The 19,093-nt window shown below is 47.7% G+C and overlaps 1 protein-coding gene across 5 annotated transcripts; it reads right to left on the minus strand.

The window, feature by feature from the left end:
- Positions 1 to 510: 510 nt before the first annotated feature.
- On the minus strand, positions 511 to 18,853 carry Mlc1 (modulator of VRAC current 1). Of its 5 annotated transcripts, XM_075960282.1 has the most exons (13): positions 18,711 to 18,853; positions 18,344 to 18,468; positions 17,646 to 17,844; positions 16,847 to 16,936; positions 14,236 to 14,289; positions 13,768 to 13,869; positions 7,790 to 7,891; positions 7,337 to 7,408; positions 6,778 to 6,894; positions 5,669 to 5,725; positions 4,944 to 5,066; positions 2,836 to 2,997; positions 511 to 1,812 (listed from the first exon to the last, which is right to left on the minus strand). In XM_075960282.1, exons 3-13 carry the CDS (start codon positions 17,838 to 17,840, stop codon positions 1,738 to 1,740), a joined length of 1,149 nt encoding a protein of 382 aa, XP_075816397.1. In that variant the 5' UTR covers positions 17,841 to 17,844; positions 18,344 to 18,468; positions 18,711 to 18,853; the 3' UTR covers positions 511 to 1,737. The 5 variants fall into 5 exon arrangements, with proteins under 5 accessions (XP_075816397.1, XP_075816398.1, XP_075816396.1 ...); XM_075960283.1 differs by lacking the exon at positions 18,711 to 18,853 and having other exon boundaries at positions 18,344 to 18,594; XM_075960281.1 differs by lacking the exon at positions 18,711 to 18,853 and having other exon boundaries at positions 17,646 to 17,859; positions 18,344 to 18,594.
- Between the last annotated feature and the right edge of the window lie 240 nt (positions 18,854 to 19,093).

The raw sequence follows: 19,093 nt of genomic DNA on the forward strand, positions 1-19,093 counted from the left end.
TCCAGGCTGCCTTCCTATGTGGCACTTTGGGCAGTGGTGAGGAAGGCCCACCCATCCACAGAGTCATCATTATTTTAAAGCCCAAACTTCAAATCGTTTTTGTTTGGCTTAAAGCAGTGGTTCTCAACCTGTGGGTCATGACCCCCTTGCAGGGGTCACATATCACATATTCTGTATATCAGATATTTACATTAGGAGTCATCACAGTGGCAAGATTGCGGTTATGAGGTAGCAGTGAAATAATTTTATGGGCGGGGAGACATTAGGTAGCATTAGGAAGGTTGAGAAGCACTGGATCAAAGGCATCTTTATTTCCCAGGTAGAGGAGGCTTCTCCCTGACTGGTGGCCCAGCTTTTATCATACAAATCAAAGAATACAATAAAAATGGGCATTCCACTCTAGGGTCCTATTTCTCACCCCTGGTTTGTTTGTTTGTTTGTTTGTTTTGTTTTGTTTTGTTTTTGTTTTGGGTTTGTTTCTTTTCAGAAGCATTTATAACAGGCTATGAACACATTTGCATGTTAGCATTTATTGCCCAAGCATCCAAGCATATTAAACTCTACCAAACAAAAGTATACAAGAGACAATTTTTAGGCCCCATTTATATGAGTTGGTTTTTTTAAGCTCTCTAAAATGAGAAAGTGCAAGTCCTCAGCAATCCCCTGCTGCCTCATTCTGGTCCTGAACATTCGAGTCTCTCTCATCTCCTAGCAGATGGCTTGCCATCCCAGCTTGCCCATGGCTCCCTTGCCACCCAATATCGTGCGGCAGAGCTGCAGTAGGTCCAAAGCCTACAGAGCTCTGCACATATGCAGGCAAGAATGACCTCTCATGGTACTTATTGGTGCAGGGTCCAGCCCTCTGGGGCCGCAGAGGATGAAGATAGAACGGGGACTCCCGAGGCTGGAGATGGAGCTGCTTTACTGGGTACTTTCCACCCTACAGGTGCCTCACTTGCATTTCCGTTGGACTAAAAACAACCTATTGCACTTTTCATGAGTCCTGGAAGTCAGAGTCAGGGCATTTAGAAGTGAGAAGCCTAGGAGGCTTCTTATTACCTCTCTGACCCTGGCAGCTCTTCGGGGGCACAAAATGCACCTCTGGTCTTTTCAATAGCTTCCTTAGAACCCATTGATACACCCCAGCTCAGGAAAGGAACACTGCGGCTCACCTCCCGGAGGAGGAACCAAACCGATTCAGTGAAGACATTCCTGAAATGGTTCCCGGTTTCACAAGGCACCCACCCAACCTACTGTGGATTCCCTGGTGCTCTTGCCAGCTGAGAGAATCCAGGTGTCCTCTGGCGTTTCGGGAGGTGGCATACACATCATCTCTTGGCCATGATTTTAATCAAAGCCAATGCAATTCTCACAATCAAACTATCCCCACACTATGGCAAGCATGCCGAGGCATGGAAGTGCCCTAAGGCCAAAACATCAGCTCCCATGAGTGAGTGAGGATCAAATCAGGAAGTGAAGAGGGCTGGAAAACAAGGTTTACCCAGGCCAGCAGGGTCATCTGAGAAGCACAGAATGACCCACTCGACAGGGCGCAACCTTCAACGCTTGCCTGCTCCAAAGTTAAACTACTACAGGAAGTGAGAACCGCCTTGCAGCCTGGCTGCTGCACAGGAGCGAAAGCGTGTGTTAGAAAGCAGCGGTTGCAGGACAGAGTCTGTGCAGTTGACCATGCCGGAGGCCAGACAGACGCCGAGACTCGGTCTTCTCGTCCTGTAGTCACTGGGCCATTTGTACCACCACAGCTCTCCAGGCTTTCTCTTTGTCAAACTCCTTCAGGGGGCTTCTGGCCACCTGTGATGAGACACAAGGACAGTGTTACCTCATCAGGGCCAGACCTGGACGGAAGGCAGATTCAGCTGGGCCTAGGCAGCGTCTTGTGTTCTTGTATGCAGGCTTCTTTGCATGTGCAATCTGAGGGGAGAGGGCGCTAGAATAGGGACGACGCATCTCAGAAATGCCCACACACCCTCCCACAGTTCTGTAGGTGTCCAGTGGGGTAGGCTTTAAAATGGAGGTGTACCTGGCAGCAAAAGAAGTGGACAACTGAGGCAGAGACACACCTCCAGCATGAGATAGAGTAACTCTAGCTTGCACACTTATTCAGACCTCCGTAGATGGACAGTTCTAGAACCTGGCAAGAACAATTTATTCATCTGGCTCTGTGGCCTGCTGGTCAGGACACAGACCAATGTGGACTTCATTTGGCCCAAGACAAAGAAAGACCTTCCAGGCAGGACCTGCCTGGACATCTCCTTGGGCACAGAACAGCTAGGTACTTTGTGGTCACTTCCGTGATGGCAGTGGGCAAGTTTGTCCAGGAAGACACTGCAGGGTCAGATGGCTTAGGGAGACATTAGCAGACCCACCCTCAGTTGTGGGAGCATCAGAACTTAGGTGGGGGTGGGGGCGGGGAGAGTATTGTCCAGGTAACTGTGGGCTGACCACTCCCAGCCCACTGGCCACAGAATAGGAATGTCCAGGTGTAGGGAGCCCCACATGCCAGGCAGGGGTAGCCCTCCTGTGCACAGCATGGAGCCTGGCACCCTCTGGGGAAGTCTTTGGAAGGCTTTTTCCGTGTCTGTGAGAGCAGAACTTAAAGCACTATGGCCATGGTATTTTTTCATGAATGGATTGATGCTCATTTAGTCATTTAAAAAATAACCTAGTTTGAACTTTATTTCTCCAAGATTTCTCTTAGGTGTTTAAAACTGCAAATAAGAAAAAACACAAAATGCCACAACAAATATTGAAGGACATCAGTGGAGGGTCCCTCTGAGGACCCAGGATAGACATCCTGGGAGGCAGGCCACTCACCTCCCCTGCTGGGCGCTCCTGGGGACAGGTCTGGGTGTCCCAGGATGCAGCCTGTAGCCGGGCGCTGACCTTGAAGCTCACACACTGGATGGCTGTGCCAGTGTTGAGGCCCCCCTGGAGCAGCAGCACTAGCAGCAACAGCAGGAGGAGCACATCGTAGGACTAGGATGAAAGACCGGGACGTGAGCAGATCCACAAGCAGACCCTGCACATTCTCCACCTTGTCTAAGGCTTCCATGGAGTCAGAACACTCCCCCCTTGGCCACCGAGCCCTAGAAGCCCAAACACGCTTTCTTGTTTCAGTAATCTGAATCAGAACATTCCAGTTCAACCAATTCTGCTAGCTTGCAGTTAACAAGTAAGCATAAAAAGGACCCAGGTTGTGTTTCTTCCACCCCTCGGATCCAACAACCATAGGGAGGCTAAAGAGCCTCATGTGAGGCTCTCGAGGCTCGTGCTGAGGGTGTGCAAAGAGCAGGAGAAATCAAAATTTTCCACTATATATCTGCAGGAAACACAATCCTGAGATTGGTACAATTGGTTCTGAAGGGCCTTTGGCTGAAGGAAAGTCAAGGGCCCAGACCTACCAGCAAAGAGACCTGAACACCAGCTGCTGGTGCGGGGGAGGCAATAAGGGAGAACAAGAAGACAGGGCAAGAGTCCTTGTCCTGGGAGCCCAGGGACCAGAGGCAATAAAATGCACTTCACATAGCAAGGAGTGCTTCAGAAATATCCACAAAGCAACCAGATGGATGCCTTCCACCGATCCACAAAGACACAGAGCCACTAAATGTTAACACAGAAAGGACATAGTGCTGACAGACATGATACCGTGAGCCCAGGATCCCAGCACTCAGGAGGCCCAGGCAGGAGGCTCTCAAATTCAAGGATGGACTGGACTATACAACAAGACCCTGTCTCAAAAATTAAAATATAAATTCATGCATAAGAGCAAAAGCTATGTGTGTCGCACAGAGAGGAGCTCTCCTGTCTGGAGGAGAAAGAGGCAGGTTTACAGCCTCTCCCGTTAGCACAGGGCAGTCCCAGTACATAGCGACAGGTGGGAGCAGGTGCTGGGATATAAAGAGAGGGCCTTGAAGGCAGGAGCATAGCCTGTGAGAAAGTGTGTGAAAGGATTGATGGAAACAAGGGGTGTTATACAAACGTGGCTTCAACAAGAGAAGCATCTTAAGATCAGATTTGTTGTCCATGGCTTTGCTGTGGTCTGCAAAACTCGTGCTAGAAAGTCGTCTAGTGAGGACTTAGGAGTCCAGAATCATCTGTTGTCTGTATAGTCCCTCTCCCAGGTGCTCATCCTCAGAGTCATACGAAATGTGCATAAAGGCTGGTCACCAGGAGCTATTCATCACAGCAGGTGGGGGAAGTAACCCAGTTCCCATCACCAGGGACTTGTCAGGTCAGTGGAGCAACATTTGAACAGATTAATGAAAGGGTATAGAAGAGTCCTGATTCCTCTGGGTGTTTACCAAACACTAGGGTAAATTATTGGGTTTTAAAAAAATGACCCCCAGTGGAGGTTGTGGTGGTGCATGCCTTTAATCCTGGCTCTCGGGAGGCAGAGGCTGGAGGATCTCTGTGAGTCTGAGGAGGTCAGCCTGGTCTATGGAACATCAAGTAAAAGAACTTCAGGAAGTAGTGGGAGGAAGGGAGGAAGTGGGAACTGGGATTGGTATGTAAAATGAAAAAAGATGGTTTGTTTTCTTTTAAAAAATAAAATGAAATGAAAAGAACTTCAGGAAGATAAACAGAGAATGTTCAACTTGAATTGGAAACAATACAAAAGCCTATCTGTAAACATACAATTCTTTCCAGCTCTGTTCAGTGAAAGGGCTCAGAAGGGACCTGAAGCAGGGAGAGCACACAGAAGCAGATTCTGAGCCCATGGGGATAGAACCAACATGGAGAAAGCAAATCAGATCCTACCCCATCCACACACAACCCACCCCACCCAGAGCAAACTGGGCAAGGCCACTTTCTTCAGGCGAATGTCCATTTGTCCTGGCCACTCTCAGGAAAATAGTGGATGCCCCAGAGCCACCTCCCCAGACTTTGTTAACAAAGAGTTTCAAAACAGAATGGATACATACTTTGATGGCTGGTGGGTAATCTTTAAAAATCTCAACGATTCTCATCACGCTGAAGGACAGATATCCGGAGGCAGTGAACAGCAGTGGGGATGTCAGGCTGCTGATGGCAATCAGCACCTCCACCTGGCAGACACAACAGACGAGGTTGGGCAGCAGGTGTCGCCAGTGCTTACCTGTCTGGGAATTTGTGAGGCTGGACCACTGTATGGCCCCGGACAAACTCTACTCATTCATTCCCTCAGTGCTGTGTATGACATGTGAGGTTTTGAATTTCACATGAGACCATCTAATCTGACGAAAATTCAGCTCTTGTGTGCTATCCATTTCTCCCACTCTTCTAAGACCTGTTCTAAACTCCCCCGTGTATTGGGGCCACACAACCCAGCACGGATACTCGTTCTCAGAACAGTTAGGCCCAAAGACCAGTGGTTGCTAACATCTAACCGGCTCCCACAGGAGGTGGGACAAAGCTAGAGTGGTCTCTTCCTTCATCCTTCCTTAGCAACAGGACTTTCTGGCTTCCAAACATGAAGTGCTTATGTCTTGTTTTCAGAGATAGGGTAGCTTGGCCCCTGGAGCCCCAGGACAGTTGTGGATCCTCTCCAGGGCAGTGATGCCTGTCCTGGCCCTCCCACTGGCCCCTGAGAGCCTCTCCTTCTCAACTCCTGTTCAGCCACACCCAGAGTGTGACCCATGCCACCATAGAAGGGCTGGGCCTCACCTACCAGACATTTGCTGGGACACTCTGCTGTCACGTGGCTGGCAATGGCACTTGGAAAACACTGGGGAAAGAAGAGAACATCTTAGAGATGGATGCCCTTTGGCCATCTGTCTGGGCCATGGCCCCAGGAGTTCCAAGGACCCTAAACAGCCTGAGGGGCTCCTGGAACTGTCTTCCAGCTCAAAGCTTCTTATCCATACAAGCAACTGTAAAGGAAATATATGTGCCCCAGGATAACAGCACTGGCCCCAGGATACCTGAGCCTAGATAAACCAAGAAGGGGTCTGCACTTGTCAAGGCCTTAGAGAAAAGGTGAGTGGAGATGGCAGAGGAATTGGCGAGGCTGAGGTGGCTGCACGTGCGTGGCCTTTCCAAAAGTGCCCTTTGGCTACAGCAGGAGCAGGATACAAAGCTACCAATCAGGAAGCAACAGAACAAGCAGGCCAACAAGCAGGGGTAAGGCTCTTGCATTCAGCCATGTGAATGCCAAGGATAGGCTTCAGCCCCACCTCTCATCCCAGGAGCCAATGACAAGTTACAATGGCATGGTGTAAAAGGACATCTGGAAACACAAGCCACAATGGGTATGGTTTCAGCATCCATCTGAGATGTGCAGAAATACTGAATGTGGAGGAGTCGCTTTAGGCTGACTGTTCTGGGGCGCATCATGAGCTCAAGCGAACTTTGGCTGCATCTGAACCCAACAGATTGTTAAGACTCTTGACAATAAATCACACAGGTAGACTTGGAATGTTTTAAAATGGCAAAAGGATTGTGTTTAAAGGAGTGGCCGAGTGTCACACATTCCCATATGCTAGACCTGTGCTAAATGTTTACCATAGTAGCATTTAATATAATTGGATTTCTTAGAAAAATATGAAAGTAATATAATGGCAGCAGTTAAGATAATTTTTATGGAAATACATTTAATCCTTGGTTCCCAGATTCTTTGGGGGAGGGAGACTCTCCTGTGTGCTCTCCTGTGTGAAGTTTACCAACACAGTGCTAAAAAATCCAGCCATGTAGGGTGTAAGGAGGGAAGCTCAAAACTGGCAATAACCATGTCTAGTTAGCTATATACATAGACAAGGTGACCATCCAGGAAGTACTCACAGCCACTAAAATCCAAAAGAATGTCACTGAGAGATGTGGGCCCGAGACAGCTTCATCTACATTTAGAGCGATCACCCCACCAAGGACAGCGGAGACACCAGCAATTACTTCTACCACCTGGGGGGGGGGGGAAATGACACAGTTACCTTGCTAGGCCACCACGCCAATGGTCTGCCCCTGTGGTGAGATAAGAGACATTCTGGAAGTCTCTGAATGCAGAGTATAGATACAGACCTCCCCGGAAGAGGCCATGGGCTCAGTAGGTGCCCTTCTTTGGCCTCTTCACATTGACCATGGAGAGACCACTAGACAAGGCCAAGGAGGTGGATGATGGTGGGAGCTACAACCTGAGCCATAGCGAGGCTCATGGGCAGAACTCAGCCTGAGGGGGATGAACATGGAGTTGCCCCATTAGGAGCCCCGCGTAGTGACAGAGGTGCCCATGCGGTATCTACCACACGGAAGGCTGAGTCAGGAGGGTCGGTAGCTCAGAGCAAACTAGGCTACATAGCCAAGCCCTAGGTCAACATAAGAAAGAAGAGGAAGGGGTTTTTCTTACAGAGTAGGATTTTAGGACCCGAGCAGGAAAAGCCACTTCATCCAGAATGTTGGCGCCATCTGAGATGGAACCCTAGGAAGAAGGAAAGCCTTGTGGAGCCATAGAATGCTGGAGAAGGGTGCTGGCTGCATGGGCACAGTTATACTTCTAAAAGCCTCAGGGTCTGTGCCCTTCAGTCCGGAGGAACAATGCAAGTACAGACATTTCCACTTGCATGCGGATGTGTCCAGTCACTGCAATTGCAGCTTACCAACATTCTTGCAGAACTGGTCTCCCAGTAACAGTCCTGAAGACAGTACCGGAGGGGAAGGACACTGGGAAGGCAGTGGGGCTGTACCATCGCCCCCAGGCTCAGCCAGCAGCTCCCCAACCCATACCTGTGCCCTTGCACTCGTGGCCTCCCACAGCCAGGCCCAGCTCAGGGACATAAGGAGGTAGCTGTGGGAGACCCACCTTCTTCTTCTTGCAGGACTCCTCACTGGACCGGGCTGAGATGATCACTGTGGCTGCCATGAGGAGCTCCAACAGCAAGAGCAGGATGAGGTTGAAATTGATCTGCAAAGGGAAATGTGCCTCAGCCATACTAGTCCTTCCCCCAGAAAGCTACCATCCTCCTTCTTCTGGCTAACCCCGCTCTCCTTTCCTTCTCATAGGCCTGAGTAAGCCATGGGCGACAAACTGCCTCTCTTTTGTGTGGGTCTTGTTTTTAGTTTGATTTTTTTTCTCTTTCAATCTCTCTCTCTCTCTCTCTCTCTCTCTCTCTCTCTCTCCCCACTGTTAAACTTCTTGATATTTAAATTTCTTAATTACACCTATTCACTGGGGGTGGGGGCATCAGTCACAGCATGCATGTGGAGGAGAGGACAACTTGCAGGAGTCAGTCATTTTCTTCTACCTGTAGGTCCTGGGGATTGAACTCAGGTAGTCAGGCTTGACAGCAAACATCTGTATCTGCTAAGCCACATCACTGGCCCCAGGTTCTTGTTTTTAAAACTACTCTTAGTGAATGGCTATGCAAAGACATGACATAGGCCACCGGGCCTGGAAGCCAAAGTTCTCTATAGAAGTCTCACCTGGGCTGAAATCTCCCATACTGATTGAATAACTAGAACCTCGTAGTTGTGGAGAACTGAAATATGGCAGATAAAGAGCCCAATCATTTGGGCCTGTCTTTAGTCCCTGAACAGCCCCTCACAATCAGTATCTGTATCTGGCCTAACATCTTTGTGACTCCTAGGGAAAACATTTGGAATGTATATGTAAAAGACCTCTAGCTTCCATTACCATCAAGCTAAACATGTCATAACATCTGCAAGGTACAAAAGTGGCTCCCCACTGCCCACCGCTTGCCTTCCTGGTAAATGCACTGCCTTAGGACTTCCATTTACTGTGGGTCTATAATGGTTCATATACCCTCTTCCACAGTAGAACGTCATTCAAGGTAGCCTGAGTTTGTGTTCCTGGGCCTTGGTTACTTCTATCTTGCTCATGATAAACTACATTTTATCCCTTTTGGAGCATAACTGCCTCATGTCAAAGCCCTTAAACTGTATTTCCCACCCTACTCTAAGCTCCCACGCTCTTCTAAGCACACAGAAAACACGAGCACAGTTTTCATAGTATGCTCAGCTCCATGTGCAGTTTCTAGAAACTGCAAATACAAGGCTCAAAGGCTGGCAGAACCACGTTGAGGCCAACTGTGTCAGCAGTTACATAAATGTTCACATTTGCAGAGCACAAGCCTAGCATCACAAGGACTGGAAGTTGTGCCTTGGCCCTACATAAATAATAAATACTTAACTGATATGGACACACTCACTATGCAATAGATGGACTTGAGATCCCTTACATGTTAAATAAGTACTCTACCACTGACTATACCATAGCCCCTCTTTCAAAATAGTCTCACTAAGTTGCCCAGGTTGAACTTGAACTCACTCTGTATGTAGTAGGCTAGTCTGGAATTCACAGTCCTCCTCTCTCAGCCTCCCAAGTTGTGGGATGATAGTTGTATACTATATGTGTAGCTTTGAAAGCAAATTTGTAAGGGAAAGACTATACAGTAATATTTGACTAACAGAACATCAGAATATACAAAGTAATGACAGACTTTAGGGGAGTAATAGATAAACCAATAACTGCAGGTAAAGAATTTAACTTACTTTTCTCAGAAACTGATCCAAAGCACAAACACATACAAACTCTTATCCAGCAGGGCGTGATGGTACACACCTTATTCCAGTGCTTAGGAGGCAGAGACAGGCAGAACTCTGTGAGTTCACAGCCAGCCTGGTCTACAAATCAAGTTCTGGGTCAACCAGAGTTATATAGTGAGACCCTGTCTCGCCAAAAACAAGCAACACACACACACACACACACACACACACACACACACACACACGTAAAACCAGAAATGTGCTAAGTTAAGCACATTTTATTTTTTGTGTTCTGATGCTTGGCATGTGGTCATGCTGACCCTGGACAGCCTTGATCTTCCTAGGGATGGGTAATCACTAGAGTAGGCAAAAAAAAAAACAGTGTACACAACCCTCCAATCCTGTATGGCCCCTAACTTGGTTACTATCTATCTGCCTGTCACCCCAGGGCAGGATCCAGGCAACTAGGGATGGCCTAGAGTCCAGCACCTTTGGAAGCTATTCAAGCTGGAGGGTCATCTGTCTCTCCTGTCTGACCTGTCCTTTTCTGTGGTGGCCACAATGGAAATGCTTGCCTATTTCCCCGTCACTACCTCTGCTTGTACACTGCCCTGCTGCTCCCCTGGTGGCTCTGATGGTGTGGGTGTTTCCTCCACTGGAATCTGTGAGCAGTAACTCTCTTTTCAATGCCAAGTGTCTCCTGAACTACTGTCTTCACCATATCTAGACAGTTATAAAGTCAACATTTAAAAAACAAATGCAATTCTCTACATAAATAAAACAAAACGTTCATTCTTTTATAACTACCATGGAACACTAAGAGAAATCTGTTTTTCCACATGGGGAGCCTTGGTAAATATCAAAGAATCAACGTACTTGGACTATGCATTTGTGTTGTAACATAATGATATCAGAAATAATTATATGTGGATGGTATTTAAAATAATTCCGCGTGCCTGCTTCCTTGGGATCCTGACAATGAACAGTCAGGACACTCACTTCAGTGACAGATAATTCACGAAAGTGAGTTCTCGGACAAGAGAAGCCTGTGACGGTTAGAGTAGATTACCTCAGGGACTGCAGCTTCCCCAGGGAGCTCCATATAGAGTGGTTACAACTGAGACCACCTGCCTTGTAGACCCAGCCCTGCCAGACCAGTGAGGATAAAGCCAGAGAAAAAATAGGTCCAGCCGTCCCTGAGGCCAGGCTAGAGAGTACTGGTAGACAAGCGCAACTTAATCCCCATCCCCAGATCTTCAGGGGCAAGGAGAACCAAATAGCATTGAGCTGAGATAAAAACCTGCAACCGAGTGTATTACCATACTTGACAATAGGAGAAGTTGGAGAAGCTGAAGTTCTGAAGTCAGGGGCAGAGTTGACACAGGTGTGAGAAGGGACTGGACAAGCTGCTCCGGCAAAGGACGTCAAAGGCAGGTCGGGGAGGGTTTGCAAGTGGGTCAGTTTCAAGGGTCAATGGTCAGTTTGAAGTGGGCTGGTGTGATTAAAACAAAAAGATATTATGCTAGGTCTGAAACATAGGGATGAGGGCAGTGAGGGAGTCTTGGTGAACTCATGACAAGTTTCTAAGTCTCTGTGCCTGCCACACTTCTGTCTGGGGATGCACCTTCTTTTATAGTCAAAGTGAGGGGTTCCATCTAGTAGGAGAAAAGCTCACGTGCCTGGTGTTACCGATATATCCCAGGTGTCATTTACCATTTAACATAAACATCTTGGCAAATGTTTTTTCTTAATTTGTATAAACAAGATGTAGATTGAGTCATTCTTTCTTGGCACCTGCATTAAAAATGGAGTAACTCGGGTCAAGGCATGGTTCTTGGGTCTGTAAAATTGTTTCTATTTGGGGTAAATAGATGACTCTTCTCATGTCTTTTGGAAAAGTCATATGAAGTAGTTCAGTCTGGTGCTGGGATCCTAGAGAGCTGCCGGCCTCCAGTCTGTGTTGGAATCCCCTGAAAGTAGGTTCTAATATAAGAGCAAAGGAACGCCTCGGTCACGGGACACATGAACTCACCAGCACCAGCGAGGACAAGCAGGCCAAAAGCAAGAGTGCTTTATTCCATGTCTCTTATGTGGGCTGCTACCAAAAGGTATGGCCCAGATTTAGAGGTCTTCCTACCTCAAAAGATACAATCAAGGCAAACCCTTCACAGCTGTCACCAGCTGCTTGGGTTCTGGTTGGTTCCAGATGTGCTCAAGTTGACAAGATTAGCCATGACACCAACCCATGAGGAAATGGGTAGAGAGCATGAACGGCTGAGTCCTACCACAGGTAATAGCTGTGTAGGGACCCCAAAGGTTTCCCAGCACTTAGCAGAGCCCAGAGGATCTGAGGAAGGGCCTGCAGTGTGGCACAACCCACACAGATGGAGCATGCTCCTGAATGTCCCATTCACATGGATGTCCTTGAAGGAGACATAGTTTCTGAGCAGGACTGGGACAAATACTGTGCTCCTCAGGTTCCTCCTACCCCAGGTAGCTCAATAACCATCAGGTCTCAAGGTGGTTGGGGCTGTGGAGGGCCTAGTTACTTATGGAGTCTGACCTCTAGCGCAGGTGGGACTGAAGTCTTGCAGATGTAAACATCAGGTGAGGTTGGGACTGCTGGTCTCTTGCCAGAGCTCTAGCCCCTCATGCATGCTTCTTATCCATGGTGTACCAGTGTTTCTCCAAGGCTTCCACTTGGGATGGTGCAATGTCTTCATTTTAAGAAAATACATACAAGTTCCAAATAGTTCTCTGAAGGGCCTGCTGCTGTCATCAGAGAGACTCTCGGCATGTGCCGAGTTACTTTGCTCTGTGATTTCCTCCTCCTTGGGCACCAATTTCTCTTGGGGATCCTAGTGTGTTGAAGGTATCCTCTGTCAAGGGTGCTCCCATGCTTGGGAGAGAGCAGTCTCTTCTAGCTGCACCCACACAGCTCAAGTCTTCATCTATGTGGCAGGTAAGAGGTAAGGGGTCTATCCGGATAATTTGATTCAGTACTTGCTGTAACTCATATCATAGCCTGACGCCCCAGTACGATGTGACTCTGGTCTGACCGGCTACAATAGTTCCTGTAACCCACACCCAGCTTACCCTTCTCCAGTACTTTGGCTGTGGGAGGACATGTCCCCACCTGTCCTCGAGGGATCCTTCTCCTTTGTTCTCCCCTGAACCAGGCCCTATGCAGACTTTGGAGAGGGGCCTCTCACTGTGCCCTGCATTGTCTCATGGGCTCACCCTCCATTTGTTTGGGGTGTGTACTTGGCATCCACCCTCTCCTGGCCTTCATTGGCACCAGGCACACACGCAGTGCACAGACAGACATGCAGGTAAACATAAAATAATTATAAAAAGGTAATTGCCATAGTTTATAATTTCTTGTTAGGCATATTCTCAGGAACTTTATATGTTTTGTTTGGTTGGTTAGGGTTTTGTTTTTGTTTTTTGTTTGTTTCTTGAAACATGGTCTCATATAGCCCAGACTGTTTTCAAACTATATAGCCAAGGTTGACCCTAAACTTCTCTGATTTTCCTCCTTCCATCTCCTAAGTGCTGGGAATAACAGGAAGAGTTAGCATAACCAGTTCTACACATTTAATTCTATAAAGCATCTGTGTTTAGAGAATATTTTCAATTTTGTGGCACAATTAAATTTTTATATTTATTGTTCATATCCAGCAACTTGCCATATGCAGTCGGCTGCGTTTCTTCTCTACACAGCAGCCTGGGTGGTCCTTGAACTCTTGTATGTTCTCACAAGAATAGATAGAGCATCCTTAATTCTGGTGAGATTTTTTTTCTCATAGAATATTACATTTTATGTAATCTTTTCCCACTTTTCTCAGTAGTACAAAAGATAGCAGAATGCCTCATAAACAGGAGTATCATAGATTGAATAAGATACATTAGTAAGTTACTGTCTTTTCTAGCATGTGTGGTAATGGACTAAAATGTGAAGCACTGCACATTCTAGAAGCACATGCTCTGCCCCCGAGCTGCATCCCAAGCCTGTTGCTGTTGGGAATTTGACCCTAAAATATCATTTTTCAATAGATTTGTCCAATGGAAGAAACTCAGAATTCAATAGAGATGATTCCTTCCTTCAGAAGCATAGGCAAAATTCCTCAACACCCGCCAGCAAAGGCGGCTTACGGTGACTCTCTAACCAGGGCTTGCCCCTGCTCAGTGGGAGCAGCATTCGATATCAGTGGGAAGACATGACTCGGGTCAAAACATAAATCCATGTGACCCAATTCCCTTCCAGTGACTCACGTTTATAGCTGAGGGATTCAGGATCAGTTTACACCCAAACCAGATCAGACATGTGGTGGTAACGGCGAACGTGGAGACAAACAAGATCTGGAAGTTGGGAATCTGGAAAACAGAGCAGGAGGCATTTCCTTCATTAGAAATACTAATGAAATCAAGAGGACATCTGCTTTCCACAGCTCGGCGCTGTGGGCTCTCCAAGTCTGCAGGAGAGGCTTCACCAGCGGCTTAAGTCCAGTGCGGGGCTGCAGAGATATGCTTACCATTCTTACCGAGGAATCAGACCTGGATTTGATTCCCAGCACCCACCTCAGGTGCCTTCAACCACCTAGAACTCCACTTGCAGGGGATCTGACACCCTCTGGCCTCCACAAGTACTTGGATACACACAGTACACATGAATTCATGAAGACACACATATATGCATTAATTAAATAATTTTTAAAAAAAATAAGTACAAAGCCTGCTTACCGCGCTGACGTTTCTCCTCCCCACAGCGAAGCTCACAATTGCGGAGGGGATGCACTGAAAAGAAGCCAGAATCTGGGTGAGCCAAGAGTTCGCCTGAGTCCTGTGCCCTGGTCATGGTGTCAACCTTCAAATAGTGCGTGGCAGGCTGGGTGTAGCCCAGTGTTAGCTAGGGCTCTTGCCAATGGTGCTACAGATTTTGGGTTTTAACTCCAGCTCAGAGTATAATTAAGATAATCATGTGTTACAGTGTTTAAGTCTCTACAGTGATCTGAGTCAGTCTACTTGATACAAGGAGCTCCCTCAACTCTGAAAGTCCCTTGATATTTCAAAGTAACTGTATTTAAAAACAGTATTTAGGAGGAAGGGGCTCACCAGTCCCCACCGCTAACTGAGGAGTTGCTGACTGTGGGAGAAGGGAAAGACAGGTCTTTTTTTTTTTTTAATGACATGGCCCTTGGTGGGTTAACTCAGCTCAAATTGGACTCAGTGGGTTATTAAAAAGAAAAATGAAATGAAGTTGAGGGGAGTAGGGAGGTCAGAGATAGATCTGAGAGAACAGGGGAAGGAGTGGAAGAATAATATAGTTCAAATACATTGTATGCATGTGTATGAAATTCTCAAAGAATTTATTAAAATGTTATACTTCAAAAGTTAATTTTAAAAGCATCTAGTGGAAGTCATACTATAACTTGGTGTTGTTGAACAATTACCCAAAAGGGAAATGTATCCATGTGGCCAAAATAGAAGTGTCCCCTTTTACTTAGGGATCCCGTTATCTCAGTGGCTGTCATCCAGGCCATGTCTGACCCTGCTGTGACTCCAAAGCCAGATCATGAACCAGGGGAGGTGGTTAGTGAGAATGTCAGGAGAGCTGGAGGTGGACCAATCTGGGTCAGGTAAGCCTTGTGGCATCAATCATGTGGGCAATGGGACCCTAGTCCCCTAGAACAATAGATGGGACCTAAAAGGATATGGCTCATGGGACAGAGGTCAATGGGAATGTCTACATAACACATATAGTGGGTGGTATGGGAGGGAAAGGAAACCTGTGTCAAGGCCCCAGGTAAGGCTTAGGACCTACTTAGGTAACCCAACGATCAAACCCCAGCTTCTGGGAAGACAGCTGCCAGGGGTGTAACAAGGCAGGCATGAGTGTTTCCCACCGTTGAGACTGAGGGATCATTGCCACCCTGGATCAGTGTTGGTCAGAAACACAGCGATCCTGCTCCCATGATGAGGACACAGTAAACATAGCCAGAGAGGAAGCAGCAGGAAGGGGTTCACGTTCTTTCAAAGGAGCAAAGAGGCCAACGATAGCATGTGCACATGGCTGGGGTGTGGCGCTAAGAGAAACTGGTGTCTGCAGTCTTTATTTTCTTCTTTTTTTAAAAAGAATTATTTATTGTATATTATGTGTGTGGGTGTTTTACCTACATGTGTTCTTATGTACCACGTGTGTGCCTGGTGCTCACAGAGATCAGCAAAGGGCATTGGCTCCCCTAGAACTAAAGTTACAGATGGTTATGAGCCATTACAGGTGATGGAAAGTGAACCCTGGTCTTCTGCAAGAGCAGAAAATGCTCCTAACTGCTGGGCCCCATGTGGTCCTTTGTCTTTTAAGATAACTCAGGCCACTGATGGGAGCAGTCCTGTGAGAGGGGTAGGGGATCCTAGCAGGGAGTTTAGGGAAGAAAAGACTCCCAGGAACCTTGACCTGTGCTGGCCCCCAGCTCAATAGGGAAAGGCATAAGGAATGAACCTAGGGATCCAAGACCTCGAAGGACCTTAGGGTGTGTGGACATTTAAAAGAAAATGGCCCTCAGAGGGAGTGTCAGTAACAGGAAGTGTGTTTTTGTTGGAGTAGGTGTGGTCTTTTTGGAGAAAGTATGTCATTGTGAGGGTGGGCTTTGAGGTCTCCTATGCTCAAGCTACACTCAGTGTAGAGACAGTTCGCTTCCTGTTGCCTGTGGACCAAGATGTAGAACTCTCAGCTCTTTCTCCATGTCTGCCTGCACACCACCTGCCATGACGATAATGGGCTGAACCTCTGAAACTGTGAGTCATCCCAATTAAATGTTTTCCTTTATAAGAGTTTCTGTGGTCATGGAGTCTCTTAACAGACACCATGAGAAGGTCCCCAGAGCCCAGCTACCACACAGATGATAATGTGCTCTGTTCTTTAGCTGGCCAGACACTGTGGAGGCAGGAGACACAGAGTCTGGGGGTGTTAGTGGCTCTCTCCTTCCCTCCTTGAGGACAGTATCTTTTGGCAATGGGTGAGATTCTAGAAACATGGCATCAGGATTTGGGGGGAGCAGGGATGCAGTCTCCTAACTACCAAGAGCGGAGGCCATAATGGCACCCAGGACAAGAGGAGCGGGAAGACACCACAGCACACCGGGTTCAAAAGTGCTGTTTCCCACACAGGGGTCAGACTACTGAAACTAGTTACACGAGTAGTTACCAGAGAGGAAGCTAGTCACACAAGTAGTTACCAGAAACAAAACTAGTCACATAAATAGTTACCAGCAACCTATAAACCCCAGGTCACAGAGGTTCAAACCCACAACGGGAGAATTAGGGTGCTGGTGTGGCTGAGGGGTGTGCTTACAGAACCTGCTGCGCAGCGCAAATAATCCATCTCAGAGGGGAACACATTCCCCAAGTAGAGCGAAAACCCGGAAGTCACAAGAAGGCAGCTCTGCAAAACAGCGGCATAGATTCAGGTTATAACTGTTTGATGATGAGACACCTGAGGAGGCAGTACCCAGCCCTGTGAGTGCAACTTAACTGTTTCCATATTAACCAACACCCTCCCATATTTATTTTGCCTATGTCTGGGTCATAGAGAGATGCATGCAGTGGCTTGGTCCTCAGCTACTGTGCACACTTTAAGCACCCGGGGTTATCTGCAAGACTGTGTACATGCATCCTGGGGCCCCACATGGCACTGCCCTACCCTGGGCTAGCTTATATCTGCTCTCTAGCCATACCCAACTTAACCCTCTCTGTGGTCCCCCATAGTCCCCAAAGTCCTTATGGCTGCTGTAGCTCTTCCTGCTCTATAGTCCTGACCCCAGCCCTGGCCACAGCTCTTGTCATTCACTCCACAGAGCTACCCTGAAGATGGCTTCCAACCTTCACATGCCAGCTACCTGACAGGTGACCTGTGGGCTCAGGGTAAGTGTGGTTTAGGGACATAACACTCCCGCCCCGGCAGATATTGAGAAAAGTAACTAATAGAACACAAACAAAAATAATATGTTGGCACTCTAGGGGCCCCCCACCCACATGGGAACTGTTCCTGCCTGGCCCACCAGAGGCAGATTGATTCCCAGTCTACGGGGTCACATACTCTACAGAACAAGGCCAGCACCGGAAGTCCTCTGAAACAGTGTTGAGCGACTCACCCCCATCAACACCGAGAATACCCATGTCTTGTAGCTGAGGCATGGGGGCAACCTCTTCGACAGCTGCAGGTCCTTCGGCTTTGAGTCAGGCGCGTAGCTGCCCGTGTCCTGCCGTCCTGTGTCCTGCCGGCCTCTCTCCAGTGTGGGCATCCGGTCATAACCCAGCTCCTCCCTGAACTGCCCCTCCCGTGTCATGGCACTGGAAACAGGCATACTACTGAGGGTGACACTCAGCCAAGCTGAGACTCATGGACAGACTTGGACCACATTCCCTCCTATGCAATGAACCCATCATGGACAGTCTCGACAAGGGAAAAAAACCTCTAGTCATAATAAGTCACTCCCAAGAAATTCCTCTAAAAATTCTCTTTTGAGACAAAATATCACACTCTATGGCCCAGGCTGGCCTTAAACTTCTGCACAAGTAAACACTACCATATCCGGCTTAAGTAAACACTTTCTTACACAAAGAAATATGCTCATACACTAGGGGCGTGAACTTAAAAAGGAAAAAGCACTTAATTTTCAAAGTGAGTAAAACCACCCAAACCCATCCGGATTCATCTGAGCCTTCAGATATAGTATGTTCCAAATTCCACCAGCAACTTTATGAGTCCCAACCAGAGGGGGAACACAAACTGGTAACGTGAGATTACAAAGGATGTACTTACTTTGTAATTTAATGTCTTCATGCTTACCTCTGCTGCTGTCCGGTTGTTGGGAGAGCTGGCCTCTGGGTGATGGACTTCCAGCAAGAACTATTCAGAAGTGGAACAAAAGCTCAGCCAAACTGCACTGCAGCCAGGAGCAGGCACACAGCTTCCTGAATTTCAATGAGATTAAGGGAGTGGATCTTAGAAATGTCCGCCTTGGTTGCATAAGCCCTGGCTTGGGGCTTTCCTAACTCAAGCAGGAGAGGAAGAACCCCTGGTCCCACTCCCTGCATAATAGCCAGGAGGGTGTTTTGGAAAGAGAAGTACTGCTAAAGACAGAGTCCAGCACTGGATGTGGGTCCTGACCAGCCTAGGGCCTGAAACAGAAAACTGCTCCCAGGTCACATCATACATCTCTTTGAGCAGTCTTTCTTTATCTCCTATTAACACGCGATGGAAATCTCCTTTGTCAGGCCTTATAAACCTTTATGTTCTCGATTTGGCAAGGCTGGCCCCTGAACTGCTGGGAATTCCACCGCAGGTTCCCATGGTAGCCCCAAGGATTGGCAAAAATCGTCCCATTGCACCCTTTATTTCTGCTCACTAGGCAGAGAAAAGGGACATGAATGTGTTTCATTTGCCTGGAGACACTGGTGTCCTGGCAATTACAGAAACAATTTCTTTGTGCACATTGCAAAGAGGCTTAGCCCAGAGTACTTGGAAAACACAGGCCCTTGAACAGCAGAACAACGTGCAGTCTGGGTTCCGTCACTGGTTTCTAATCAGGAATGTTCA

This window comes from Microtus pennsylvanicus, chromosome 2 (assembly GCF_037038515.1).
Source record: "Microtus pennsylvanicus isolate mMicPen1 chromosome 2, mMicPen1.hap1, whole genome shotgun sequence".
Taxonomy (NCBI): domain Eukaryota; kingdom Metazoa; phylum Chordata; class Mammalia; order Rodentia; family Cricetidae; genus Microtus; species Microtus pennsylvanicus.